Source organism: Chenopodium quinoa, unplaced genomic scaffold, assembly GCF_001683475.1.
Source record: "Chenopodium quinoa cultivar QQ74 unplaced genomic scaffold, ASM168347v1, whole genome shotgun sequence".
Classification (NCBI taxonomy): Eukaryota; Viridiplantae; Streptophyta; class Magnoliopsida; order Caryophyllales; family Amaranthaceae; genus Chenopodium; species Chenopodium quinoa.
The window spans coordinates 1,010,977-1,024,826 of record NW_018744620.1 but is presented as its reverse complement, the minus strand read 5'-3'; the positions used below and the strand labels follow the sequence as shown (position 1 = coordinate 1,024,826).

The 13,850-nt window shown below is 33.7% G+C and overlaps 1 protein-coding gene across 1 annotated transcript; it reads right to left on the bottom strand.

The window, feature by feature from the left end:
• Positions 1–8,528: 8,528 nt before the first annotated feature.
• LOC110700203 lies at positions 8,529–9,724 on the bottom strand. The gene is made up of 5 exons (XM_021877711.1): positions 9,529–9,724; positions 9,370–9,447; positions 9,110–9,269; positions 8,949–9,009; positions 8,529–8,687 (listed from the first exon to the last, which is right to left on the bottom strand). Exons 1-5 carry the CDS (start codon positions 9,722–9,724, stop codon positions 8,529–8,531), a joined length of 654 nt encoding a protein of 217 aa, XP_021733403.1.
• Positions 9,725–13,850: the final 4,126 nt, after the last annotated feature.

Sequence of the window (13,850 nt, the reverse complement as noted above, 5' to 3'; positions counted from 1 at the left end):
TTAATCATCAATGCATAAATTAATCAGATTATAAAGGGTTGTCGCTACGTATTATAATCACATAATTAATCTACTGGTATTAAATCTCATCTCTCGAATCTCGACCTAACCATTAATAGATTAACATGCCTATTGAAACTAAGCCTAAACATCGATTCTCATCTCTCGAATCTCGAATCAATATTGCTAAACTCATACAATTAAATCTGCGCAAATCTAATCGCATAGCATTAAATCAATCAATAGGAAATTAATCAATCATCAATTAATAAACAATAAACAATTACCCCTTCGTACTATTCATGGATCCCCACAACCCTAGAATTAAACTACTCAAACATATTTAAAATTAAACTAAGCAAAGCAATTAAAGAAAGCATAATTAAATCGAAGAAATTAAATTATTGAAAGTAAAGAGGGACGAAATCGTTACCAAAATTAAAGGAAATAATGAATTGTATAAATCAAGAGTGTGTAGAGAGATAAAGTGTAGAGAGAGAAAGTAAGAGGGAAGAGAGAGAGAGAGAGAGAGAAAGAAAGGAAAGTCGTCCGTGTCAAAGACGCCCCAAACTCACTTAACAAAAGCGTATTTATACTAAACTAAAATCCTCAATAAGGAAAAAGAGAAACAAAAATAAAAATCCTAAATAGAACACGCGCTCGGTCGGGCGAGGCACCGTCCGGCCGGACGCGCCTTTTTCCTATAATGTGCATTGCTCGCGCCCGGTCGGGCGCGCATCCGGGTGAACCTTCGCCCTATGGTCTTCTCCTCTCGCCCGGCCGGGCGCGCCTCAGGGCGAGCACTGCCCGGTCGGACGGATACTTGGGCTTACACTTCTTCGTCGTTTGGGCCTCGTTACCTTAGCCCAATTCGTCATCCTTCTTAGGTCGAATTGTCCAAGCTCCAAAATTCCTCATTGAGCCCTTAATCACCGGATTGAATCATCAATTACGGTCTTGGGCTTCTAAACACGATCATATAAATACGTTTCAACTCCAATGCTCGCGGTGGCTCCATTAAATGCCGGAAAATGTTCCAAATCTGCAGTTTCCTGTAGAATAATACCACAACTACGAAACACTAGAAAACGCATATTAGTAATAAAATTGGCTCTAAAGAGCCAAAAATACTCCTAACTATGATCACGGGACGGGGATAAAATACTATATAAAATGAGTACATCAGAGATGTACTAAAGTTTTTTCAGAGGGACATCACAACCTCACCCCTTGGCTTATATAATAGAGATATAGAGTAGTATTTTTAAAAAATAATAATTTCAATTCTGCAAAAATAATTATGGTTTAGTATACATAAGTTTAGTTCAACAAAAATAAGTTCAGTTCAGTAAAAATTAGTTTTAGTAATTAAAATTAGTAAACTTTAAATAAGTAAGATAATACTTCCTCCATTTTTTAATTGTGCCATATGTATAGTTACACTACTATTCACACAATAGCTTTTGACCATATTTTGTGATTTAGTCATGTGAGATCTAATTAGTTTCGTCTTAACAGCTACTTTTCATAAATCAACTTTTTATAATTTATACAAAAGTTTAATTAAAGATATTAATCATCAAAGTAAGCATTGGCAAGCGTGAAATCACAAATAGTATAATAATAATAATAATAATAATAATAATAATAAAAAGAAGTGGAGAATTAATAATACTAGTACTGCCTTTGTTTCTTATTATGTGCAATAAAGGGGTATTATTTGTGAGACATAAATATCATTTGTTGCACATAATAAGAAACAGATGTAATAAAAGTTTTAATTAGTAAATTAAATTTAATTAAGTAGAAATAGTATTAATTGAATAACTTTTTTTGGTTTTTTTCTAGATCGTACTCAAGTGTTTTTCACTTTTCTATATTTTATCACTTTTTTTAAAGTTACACATGGTACCCTTATATTTTATGTTTCGTGTCTATTATTTCCTCACTGTTAACCTGGTGTTAAGAATTCCGTTAATTTGCTAATACTAAGAATTTTTCTATGTTGTGCCCTTTTGGTTCTTTAATTTGTTTTTTGTTTAAGATATACCCTTTTTTTTTTATCAATTTTAGAAATAAAAAATGCCATCATTAATGTCGTATTGATAATTAATGTCAAAGCGTCATTAAATGATGAACTTCAAAACAAAAAAAAAATAAAAATATTACAACTGAGAAAGTTACAACTTAGGAAAACACCAAGCACGTTGTGATAATAAACCTATGCAGTTTGACCGACATATTTGCCAACGTAGGAGTTTGGCCAAAAATTTCTTAAATTACAAGTTTTTTTTTTTTTTTTTTTTGTGAAAACAATTTCTTATATAATCAATAAGTATAAATCATAAAAATAGAAAAAAAAAATTGATATTCAATTCGAAAATTATGAACGATACGATTTTAACAAGTATCAACATGACTATTACACATATTATGTATAAAATACTAAGAATCTAAGATTAGTTAAAGTGGTGTAGCAAATAGTGTATAAGTCAAACTGAGGTACTATTTTGAAACATAGAGAGTAATATTTTTATACTTTGAAACTCATCTAATGATGATCTAACATCCATTATCAATTGGACATTAATGGTGACATTTTCATTTTAAAATTGATAAAAAAAAAATTAAATGTTCATATAAAAAAACCATAGAGGCATAAAATAGAAAAATTCTTATTCTTGGCAAAGTTAACGTAATTCCTAACGCCAAATTAATGATGAAGGCATAATAGATAGGAAATATAAAACATAAGTGTTAAGAAATAAACTAAACTTACTGTAGACACCTTATTGTGTCTCCCAATAACCTAACCAGTGATGAGTGTCTTTCACGTTCTGATTTATGAGTTCGGTAAAGAGTTAAAAAGTCACGCAAAGTTCCCTTAGACCTTGACCAACCTTACCTAAAATGTTTTAATCTAAAATCATTCATTTCGTGTCTTTAAACCCAAAATCATTCATTTCATGTCCTTAAAATCATTCATTTCGTGTCCAAACCACTTTAGTTTGATCCATAATCTCAGTCCAATCATTGCTAAGTTAGATGGGGTTTGGAAAAGATATTTCCAACGATATAGTATAAGCCCAAATCCGACTTAAAACGAATAAGTTATGGCCAAATACTAAACTGAGCCTAGGTCCACCTTACTTACGACCTAAATGATTATATGGAGTCTAAATACTTTATTTAGGCCCTATATGATCATACTCCTAATCCTAAATCAATTAGGATTCTTTAAGAACTTCTAGAATCTTCTAGAAGGTTCTAATCTATCCTTTCCGAAAAGATAAAGATCAAAAGAGTTCGAAGCCGAATAAAACTTCTCATATGATAGTGCTTATCCCGTTCAAATTCAAAGACATCCGGATATATTTCACACTCATAATCCCATTAGAAATAAAATTCCGTACAACTTTGTTATCTTCTGAAACCATCGCAGGGCGATAAAACCAATGCAACACGTCAGCTATGTCGCGCCACGATAATTCTGTCGCCTCGCGATAGAGAAGTCCTATCTCGTCCAGAATTTCTAATCGCTTCGACTCTCTTTAATTTTTTCCCTATAAATAAAGGTCGTTTTCCCCGTTCCGATCATCAACAATCCTTATCAACAATTACCATCAACAATTCCCATCAACAATTACCATCGATAGCCATCATAATCCTCAAAGTTCTTAAACACCCATGTACTTAGCCTTAGCCTAAACACACTCTTGATATTCTCCTAAATCAGTCACAATACCTTCTTCGCAAAATTCGAATACTCCAAGCTAAACTCGACATTGCTTTCGACCCTACGTGAAAGGTTGATAGTTTTGAGAGTTTGGTCCCAAATCTATATTTTAATTCTATAATTGATTTAGTTTATTATTTACTTTATGATTTGGATTTCTTGAAGTTTATTAACGTGTGTATTGTTTTAACACCAAGAAATTCGATGCATTAAAGTAAGTAATTAAACGAGTGTATTGTTTTAACAGCAAGAAATTCGATACATCAAAGTAAGTAATTTAATTACTTAGTTATTCTTTTGATTTTGGAGTAAAAATCATGCTTATTAGGATGTTATTTTGATTTCTAATATCATGTTTAGGATAACGCTTTGATCTTGTTATTAAAGACATGCCCGAATTTGTTTTTAATTCGTTTAGTATCATGCCTAGGATCTTATTACTAACAATGTTTTGATGATGATTGTTATATTGATCATATGTTGCTTGATTATTCACAATTTATTGTCATTGCTTGATCACGCCCCTTTTTGCAGGTTTAAAGGGAATTTATACTTGAAATCACTCCTAATAAGATAATTAATAATTGAATTTAGGCTTAAGATGATTTTAATTTAAGTGATCACAAATATTAGATTCGATTGTGCATTAATAATCAACCAACGTAGATTAAACAGGTTTAGGATTAATTTGATGTATGTATGTTGACCGAAAAATGCGTATGAATTTCATAAGAATTAAGTAGAGGCCTATTTAAGGCTGGTATGGCTTCTCTTAGGTCAAATTCATACCATCATCCCTGAACATCCAGTCATGGTTTCGGACCACTATGGAGTTAGCAATATCTGTGATTGTGAATGGGGTGTAACCTTCACGCCCGTGAACGGTTTACAAGTTCCTAAAACTTGTTGGCGACTCTTTTTCTCTAGCTTCTTTCCCTTGGAGCACCGCCATGCCTAAAAACATGACCCACAGTAGGGCGAAAGTGTGAAAATTTCCCTACACTTACCAAATACAACCGAGATTTATTTTGGAAAAAGATATGACGTATCTTTTAGATATGATGTATATTTTATTTATTTCTATCTTTTATATTTTCCTATTTTGATGAGGATTGTAATTAGGAAACTAGATAGATTTTAGGAATAATCAATCTGGATTATTTAGGCTTGGGGAGCAAGTAAAATATCCTAATTGATGTGGGTTTTTTTAGGTTAGCTTATATAAGAGGGTTTAGGCTTACTAGAAAATTATGATGGTTGAATTGATGATTTATTGAGGAGGAAAATGAGGATTAGTTATTGTCTTATTTTGTAGGAACTTAATAAAATAATATTTTAGTTTGAGGGGAGGAAATCAAAATTTCCTCATAAACACTTGTCTCTTTTACTATCGTATTTTGCTATTTATCTTACATTATGTTGAGGGTGAGTTCCCAAATCGTTCCATTGTAAACATCCGTTATAACAAATTGGTATCAAGAGCTAAGTTGATGTAAAGAAGATTTGGGAAAAAATACAAAGTAGAATTATTTAACGAGATGACGAATTTCTTGTTATGGCAAAGTACAGTGAAGGTATTGGTCGGGACAATGGTTGAAGATACAGTTGGGGGTTTTGTAGTTTTGTCCTTTGAAAAATTACATGTTAAAGGGTTTGTAGTTTTGTCCATTAAAAAATTACATGTGGAGGGTTTATAGTTTTGGCCTCAAAAACTAATGATAGGTTGGATGGTTTTCTTGTGATTTTTCTGGTGCTTAAAATCACTAGTTGGAGTCTCTAAAAAAGAAACGAGAGAAATCACTTCATGGATGGAAGAAGATGTTCAAGTTCAAGGGGAGAAGTTTGATCGCGAGTTGATCAAGTTGGAAGTCATGTTGGGCTTGAGGGGAGGTTTGCTAGAATTACAAACCCAACTAGAGGAAAAAGATCATTGGTACATGTGGATGTTTGGTAATTTAAGTTGAGTTTAAGGGAATGTTTGTTAGAAAATAAACTAAACTTACCAAATACCAACGAGATTTATTTTGGGAAAAGACATGACGTATCTTTTAGATATGATGTATCTTTTATTTATTTCTATTTTTATTTTTTCCTAGTTTGATGAGGATTATAAGTAGAAAACTAGATAGATTTCAGGAATATAATCAATTTGGATTATTTAGGCTTGGGGAGCAAGTAAAATATCCTAATAGATATGGGGTTTTTTAGGTTAGCCTACGTAAGAGAGTTTAGGCTTACTAGAAAATTATGATGGTTGTATTGATGATTTATTGAGGAGGAAAATCATCAACAGGGTTATTGTCTTATTTTGTAGGAACTTAATAAAACAATATTTTGGTTTGAGGGGAGGAAATCAAAATTTCCTCATAAACACTTGTCTCTTTTATTATCGTATTTTTCCATTTATTTTACATTGTGTTGAGGGTGAGTTCCCACATCGTTCCATTGAAATTATCCGTTATAACAATAAAGATACCGTGTGTAACTTTCAAAAAGAGATGGTACAACGTAGAAAAGTGAAAAACATGAAGACGTGTCGTAAAAAACCCAAAATAATTTATGTTCAGCAAACATAATTTCAATTCAGCAATTATAGGTAAAGAGAACATGGTCTTATTATTAATTTTTCTTAAAATTATATACTCTTGTTGTGCCTACTATATTAGATAATACTGTGTGCGTAATGTATATATAGAACATTAGTGTATTACTCCATCCGCCCCTAAATTTTTGCCCTATTGCTAATATTTGTGTCAAACTTTTAAAATTTTGACCATTAATTATCATTGATTTCTAAGAGATAATTTAGTCATATGAAGGATTTGTTACCTTGTATATTTATTAATGTCAAGTTTTTATGTTTTTACGTGCATGAAAACAAAGATATATTCGGTTTCAGATGCATTTTAAATGCCGTAAAATGTCAAATCGGATAGAAAATAAGAAATAGAGGGATTACTCCAAAGGGAAAACAAAAGCAAAAACCTTCCTTTTATTCTTCCCACATTCCCATTCAACTAGACCTCATAAGTCACAACTTTATAATTAGAACTTTAGATGGTTATGTTAATCAATAAATTATCATATACGAGTAAAAAAAATCATGAATTAAAATTTAATTAATACTTGACTAAACCAAAACCCAAAACTCCGATACCTGAATTTTACAAGTATCGAAATTATGGATGTAGTTTAGCACGCACGACTCGAAAGAGGATCAAGGAGATGGATGGTTAGTCCCTCCATCTTCCCCGAGTGACGGGGGTTTGATCCTCACCCTCCCCCCCCCCTTCCTGCGATGGGAGAAGACCCCCTTGTATCTTATCGTTTTAAAACAAACATGTATATATCAAATATAATGGTTACCGAAATAAATTTTTACTATCTTCGTTTCATAATAATCACAACTATTGATTTTGCTCTATTAAAATACTTACTTTGACTATAATTTTTTACCAATATAAAAAAACAAAAAAAAAACAAGTTTTCTATGTGGCTAGCCACACCGTATGACCGCTTTTTAAAAACGGAGTAACCCCTATAACATTGACAGGGTAACCCTTGTTATTTTGACAAATAACCCCTTATTATACTTATTGAGTAACCCTTTTTTTTTACAGGACTTATTGATCTGAGTAGCCCTTAAATAACAAAGTAACATCTATAACATTGACTAACGCCGATAGAGTAACTACTATCATATTATCAACTAAAAAAGCCTTATAATCCTAACAGATTAACCTCTATAACAAACAGATAAAAGTAGTTACTCTTTTCGTCTCATTTTTAAGTGCTCGTTTCTCATATTTTCACGGGGTTTAATGCATATGAAAAAAGTATGAAAAGTATGTGTGAAGTATATTGAGAGTAATATAAAAAGTACAATATTATGTTTTCTAGTGGCCAACAATTTTTAAGGGTATTTAGGGAAGTTTAATATGCTAAAAGGTATAAAGTTGGGGTATGTAAGTAATTATACGTGAAACAATACTAGAAATAAACACTTAATTTTAGGATACTAGAAAATGAAAACAGGTACTTAAAAATGGGACGGAGGTAGTAGTGTATATACAAAATATATGTAATCATGTAAAATGTTTTTAGATTAACTTTTATATATATATTCATAATATTAACCTTTTTATGCTAATATATAATTACAAATATTAATAGTTAAATTGTACAAGCACATATATTGTAATAGAGTAACAACTACGGAATACTCCTTCAGTCCCTCTATCCCTTGTTGTTTGCACCATTTGACAAAAAATGCTCTCATATAAAATGGGTCATGGTGCAAACAAGAAGTGAATGAAGGAGTAACAAGTAACTTCACCCCAAATCTCACACCTCTACGGCCTAAGCTAAGGAGTAATTAATTGTACCCGTAACATCTGAAATAAAACATCTCAATGTGACAAACTCACACTAACCCAAGTACTTTTAAGTCTTAAGACTACTCTTAACCGAGTCTTGACTTGTTGAGTCCTCCTGACGCTTGGTCACTTCATCTCTGAGTTCCTCTGTTAAACTCACAAGAAATTTAGGAGAAAACGGCTTAATGAGCCTTTACCATTAAATACATATATATATAGGCTTACAATATTAATCTAACATATCAAAAACTCCTAACAAGATATATACAAATATATTCACAAAATATATCTCACTTAACATAATTATATCCTTACACTCCCCCTCAAGTTGGAGCATGTAAATCACGAATGCCCAACTTGTTAAGAAGAAAACCAAACTGTCGCTTCCCGAGTGCCTTCGTCAAAATATCTGCTAACTAATGACCTGTAGGAACATACGTAGTAGCTAGATTACCATTTACCAACTCATCACGAACAAAGTGACAATCTGCCTCTATATGCTTAGTACGATCATTAAAAACAGGATTTTTAGCAATATGGAGAGCAGATTGACTATCACAATACAACTTCATAGGCTTGAGATGCAAAATACCAAGAGAGGACAACAAAGATTTCAACGACTTTAATTCACAAGTTGTAACTGCCATAGCACGATACTCAGCTTAAGCAGAAGAACGAGATACTATCAGTTGTTTCTTAGTCTTCCACGAGACAGGGGAACAACTAAGAAAAACCAAATAACTAGACAAAGAACGACGAGTCAAAGGAAATGCTAACCAATCACTATCACAGAAAGCCGTTAACACACATGTCTTTCATAGGACGCAACAATATACCCTGACAAGGACTACCTTTGATATAGCGAAGTACCCTGATTGCCACATCCCAATGTTGCACCTACAGGTTACTCAAAAACTGTGCAAGACTATGAACAGAGTAACTTAACTCTGGACAAGTTACAGTTAAATAAACAAGTCGCCCAACTAAGCGATGATACCAATCAGGTTGAGAGAATGGCTCCCCCTCGGCATATGCAAGACGATGGTTCTGTTCCATAGGAGTATCTATAGGCTTACAACCTAACATTCCCACCTCAGATAACACATCTAAAGCATATTTACGCTGAGACAAAAATATACCTTCCGGACCACGAGCAACTTCAATACCCAAAAAATACTTCAACACACCAAGGTCTTTCATATGAAAGCAAGTACTCAAATATTTTTTTAAAACGAATAATCGCATCATGAGACGAACCAGTAATAATAAGATCATCAACATACACAAGAACATGAAGGGAGACTGTACCCTGAATATAACTGAACAAAGAATAATCTGCATATGATTACTTGATACCATAAGATTTCAAGGCTTTAGACAATTTAGAAAACCACTGTCGAGGAGCCTATTTCAGACCATATAGAGACTTATGCAACCTACAAACTTTCCCTGGAGTAGGACAATTATAACTCGGAGGTAACTGCATATATACTTCCTCTTTTTTCCAACAAAACTGGAAAACAGTTGGCGACGATGTCTTCAACTCTTGTTCTGCTTTTTTTAGAGAGAGATTCTTACTCAAGGAGATGAACGAAACATTCATAGCCCTCATTCCCAAGGTGAATAATCCATAACTGGTCTCGGAATTCAGACCAATCAACCTATGCTACACTTCATATAAAATCATATCAAAGTGTCTTGTGAAGAGACTATGGGGCATCATAGGTGATCTGGTTGGTGATAACCAAAATGTGTTTATGCCGGGGAGATCAATAAATGACAGTTGTATGCTAGGCCACGAGATCAAATGCTTCACAAGATCAAAAAGAAAGCAAAGTCTTGGAAGTTCTAGAGTATCTTTAAGGTCGATCTTAATAAAGCATATAATAGAATAAATTAGTCTTTTGTCAAAAAGTCCTCATCCAAATGAAGTTTTTGGAGGTTTTGATAAACTAGATAATGCAGTGCATAACCATGGTTTTTTATCGTATTCTTATCAATGGAGAGCCCTCAAAAAAGATTATTCCAAAAGCAGGGCTTCGACAAGGCGACCCTCTCTCACCCTATCTTTTCATACTATGTATGGAAGTTTTGTCAAGGAAACTCAATCATCTGCAACACTCTTCTATTTTGAGAGGCATCAAAGTAGCAAGGTCGGGGCCCTATTTGTCACATCTTTTCTTCACCGATGTTGCATTGTTCTTCCTTAAGGCGGACATTGAGAACTTCAGAGTAATGAAGGAAAGCCTTGATCAGTATTGTGCAATCTCAAGTGAGATGGTGAATCTGAACAAATCCAACGTTATCTTCTCGAAGAACATGCCAAATAAATTCAAGAAGATACTCAGGAAGACCCTTGGTGTGAAGGATAAGGATCAAATGGGCACTTATCTAGGCTGCCTTATGGATGTAAATGGGAGGTCACCAGCTACATTCAATGGCTTTGTGGAAAAAATCACAAGTAAACTTTCCTCATGGAAATTTCTCAACTTCTCTGAAGTTGGGAAATTAGTCCTAATAATGGCATTCTTGTAGCCATGGCCAACCATCTTGTAAGTGCTTAATTACCTCCTGCCAAAATCAACCTTAAAGAAAATCTCTTCATTGTTGCTCAAATTCTGGTGGGCATCATCTATGGGAAGAAGACCGATTTACTGGAGGAAATCTATTACTCTAGAAAAACACTAGTACGATGGAGGTGTTGGGCTTAGGAACATAAATAGCCTCAATAAAGCTCTAGTCTTCAAGCAAGCATGCATGGCGTATATGTTTACTAACCCGCAATTACAGGTTAGTAAAGTTTTTAAAGTTAGATACAAGAGTAACAACTGGTTTGAAAAAGGTACGAAAGGAGAGACTACAGCCTCAATGTCATGGGGAGCGAGAAGTATCTTCAAAAGTATCCATTCTATGAGAGGAGGACTAAGAAGAGTGATAGCTGATGGGAAATCTAATGCAATTGAGGAAGATTGGTGGACAACAAAGAATCTAATCAAGTGCAATGAAAGACAACAGAATAATAATGAGGCCAAGCCAATCATGGTAAGTGACCTGCTCGATGAAAATAGAAATTGGCGTAGTGTGCTAGTGTGGAAATGGTTTCGTTCTAGTGTGGCCAGAGATATTCTTGCTATCCACTCGGTAAAGCGTATGAACCAAGATGACTGGGACTGGGGTCCTTCAGATTCTGGAGACTATTCTATCAAATCAGGCTACTGACTTGACCAACTAAAAGAGAATGGTGAAGGATCAACAAGCTTCTGGAAGAAATTATGGACCTCAAAACTATGGCCCAAGCACAAAAATTCCTTCTGGAAAGCAATTGTTAATGTGTTACCAACTGCAAACAACCTGATGAAAAGAGGTGTTATGGTTAACCACACTTGCAGGTTATGTAAATCAACAGAAGAATCTCCACAACACATATTTAGAGACTGTGAGATAGCAAGAAGAGTATGGAAGTGCAGCACGCTGGGAATTAATGCAGAAAATGGAGAGGAGCTGAAGATTGAAATATGGATAATGAACTACCTGACTTTTTTATTCTCAAATAGGAATATGGTAGAAAGTACTGCCATTCAGCTTGTTTGCATCCTATGGAGCCTATGGCTCACTAAAAATAACGTGATTTTAAAAAACCAAGCCGTTGAACCGACTAACATTTTGTCTCTTGCAAACCAGTGGGTTACCAGGTGGGTTAACTCCAATAACTTAATTGCAAAAAGCTCCAAAGACACAAATATCAATGCTACGATGGATGATGCCAAGGCTAACCCATATTGGGGCTCAGATGGTGGTGTATGTAATGAGGACATCACTATCCTCATTGACGGTGCCTGGAAAAGGAATGTGACTCAAGCACACAAGTCATGGAGAGCAGCAGCATGATGGGTAATCAAGGAAAGAGGTGCAGTTATTGATAGAGGGAAGGCCACAATTTTGCAACTTCAACAACACAAGCAGAAAGCGGAAGCAACACTGATGGCCTTACAAAGCCCTGATCTAGCAGGGAGATTGATGACCATGCTAACGGATTCAAAGGAGATGGTAATCGCATTCATTGAAGAGAGAAGAGGTAGAAGGGAAGTAAAACATGCAATACATGAAATCAAGCAAAAAAAACTAATACTTTTAGGCAGTTTGTTATAAGGAAGGTTAGTAGATATAGAGTACACGAAGCCCACCTACTTGCTATAGCAGCAAGGAAGGGATGTAACTGTTTTGTCTTCTTGATTATAAATATATATATATATATATATATATATATATATATATATATATATATATATATATATATATATATATATGGTGTGTGGATGATGTGAAAACAAGCCTATAGCTAAAAACATGAAAACAGACAATCAAGACCGTAGATTATGACCCATCAAATCTCACGGCTGAGATTAAAACACATATCCTCGCTCATACCCCTAACCCACCGTCCAAAATTTTCTCTCTCCTCAAACTTGCAAACCTCTTATCTTTCTCTCTCCTCAAATCCCAAAATTAAACACAAATTGCTGGAAATTGAAGAATTTTTGTTCAAATTTCGCATAAACAACCTAAATTGCTCAAATCAGGTACGTTTTTTTTTTTTTCCGATTTTGTTCAATTTTTCATGAAAAACGCATGATGTTCAACTAGATTTTGTGATTTTTCAATTTGATTTTTCCGATTTTAATTTTTGCGATTTTTGTGATTTGATTTATGCGATTTTCCGATTTTTAATTTTCGATTTTATTTGGCAATTTTATCAATTTTTTTCCTGCGATTTTGTTCGATTTCTTGTGTGATTTGCGTGTTTTGTTCATCAATTTTGTTTGATTTCTAGTGCGATTTTTCGACTTTTTCTCATCAAATTTGTATATTCTTTTTTCCATAATTTGATTAGATTTCAGATTTTTAATTTTCGATATCATTTGGTAATTTTATCAAATTTTTTTTTCTGCGATTTTGTTCGATTTCTGTGCGATTTTGTGTGTTTTGTTCATCAATTTTGTTCGATTTCCACTGCGAGTTTGCGACTTTGGTCATCAATTTTTTCGACTTTTTTTTATCAATTTTGTTCGATTTTGTTTGATTTTGCGAATTCCTGTTCGATTTTGTTCAATTTTGTTCGATTTCCTGTTTGATTTTGCTTGGTTTTTGTTTGTTTTCATTTGTGATTTTTGTTCAATTTCCTTTTCTAAATATTCCTTATCAAGATTTTGCTAACAATTCCTTTTCCGTTTTCATTTGTGATTGCAGACAACTGCATAAAGACTACGTCGCAGGATACAAGGAGCTTCACCATGGGATGCATTCTGATGCCTTCACAAATGAAATTGGTTTAAGGAGTTTTATGCAAAAAGCGATATACTGCTTCATATGGTGTTTTAGGAGTATAAGGTAAAATATTAAGTAAGCAATATACTGATGTTAGTCATGTTACATGCTTATTGCTGAACTTATGTACTATGAGTAGTTGAGAACACCACATGTTTTCCATGTGTTGTTTTTTACATACAACGATCCAGTTGCATGTTTGCTTTGAAGCGTCACATTTGCCTGTTGTTACCTTGAAATCTCTTTTAAGCTTCTTTAAAGTTATGAGAATGTGAATGTTGAATGGTCGACCTCAGTTCAACACGTTATAGCTGGCTTTGTTGCCACAACTTCACTACTTCAAAATGAGATAATTGATTGTGTTGGAGAAACTCTAAAGTAACTATTTTAGCACTAGTACTAAAGTAATTAAC

Coding starts and splice junctions, on each gene's coding strand:
- LOC110700203 (XM_021877711.1), bottom strand. CDS start 9,724: ATGAGGGCTATGAATGTTTCGTTCATCTCCTTGAGTAAGAATCTCTCT. Junction 9,448..9,528: donor GTTGCATAAGTCTCTATATG/GTCTGAAATAGG, acceptor AATCATATGCAG/ATTATTCTTTGTTCAGTTAT. Junction 9,010..9,109: donor CCATTCTCTCAACCTGATTG/GTATCATCGCTT, acceptor AGTAACCTGTAG/GTGCAACATTGGGATGTGGC.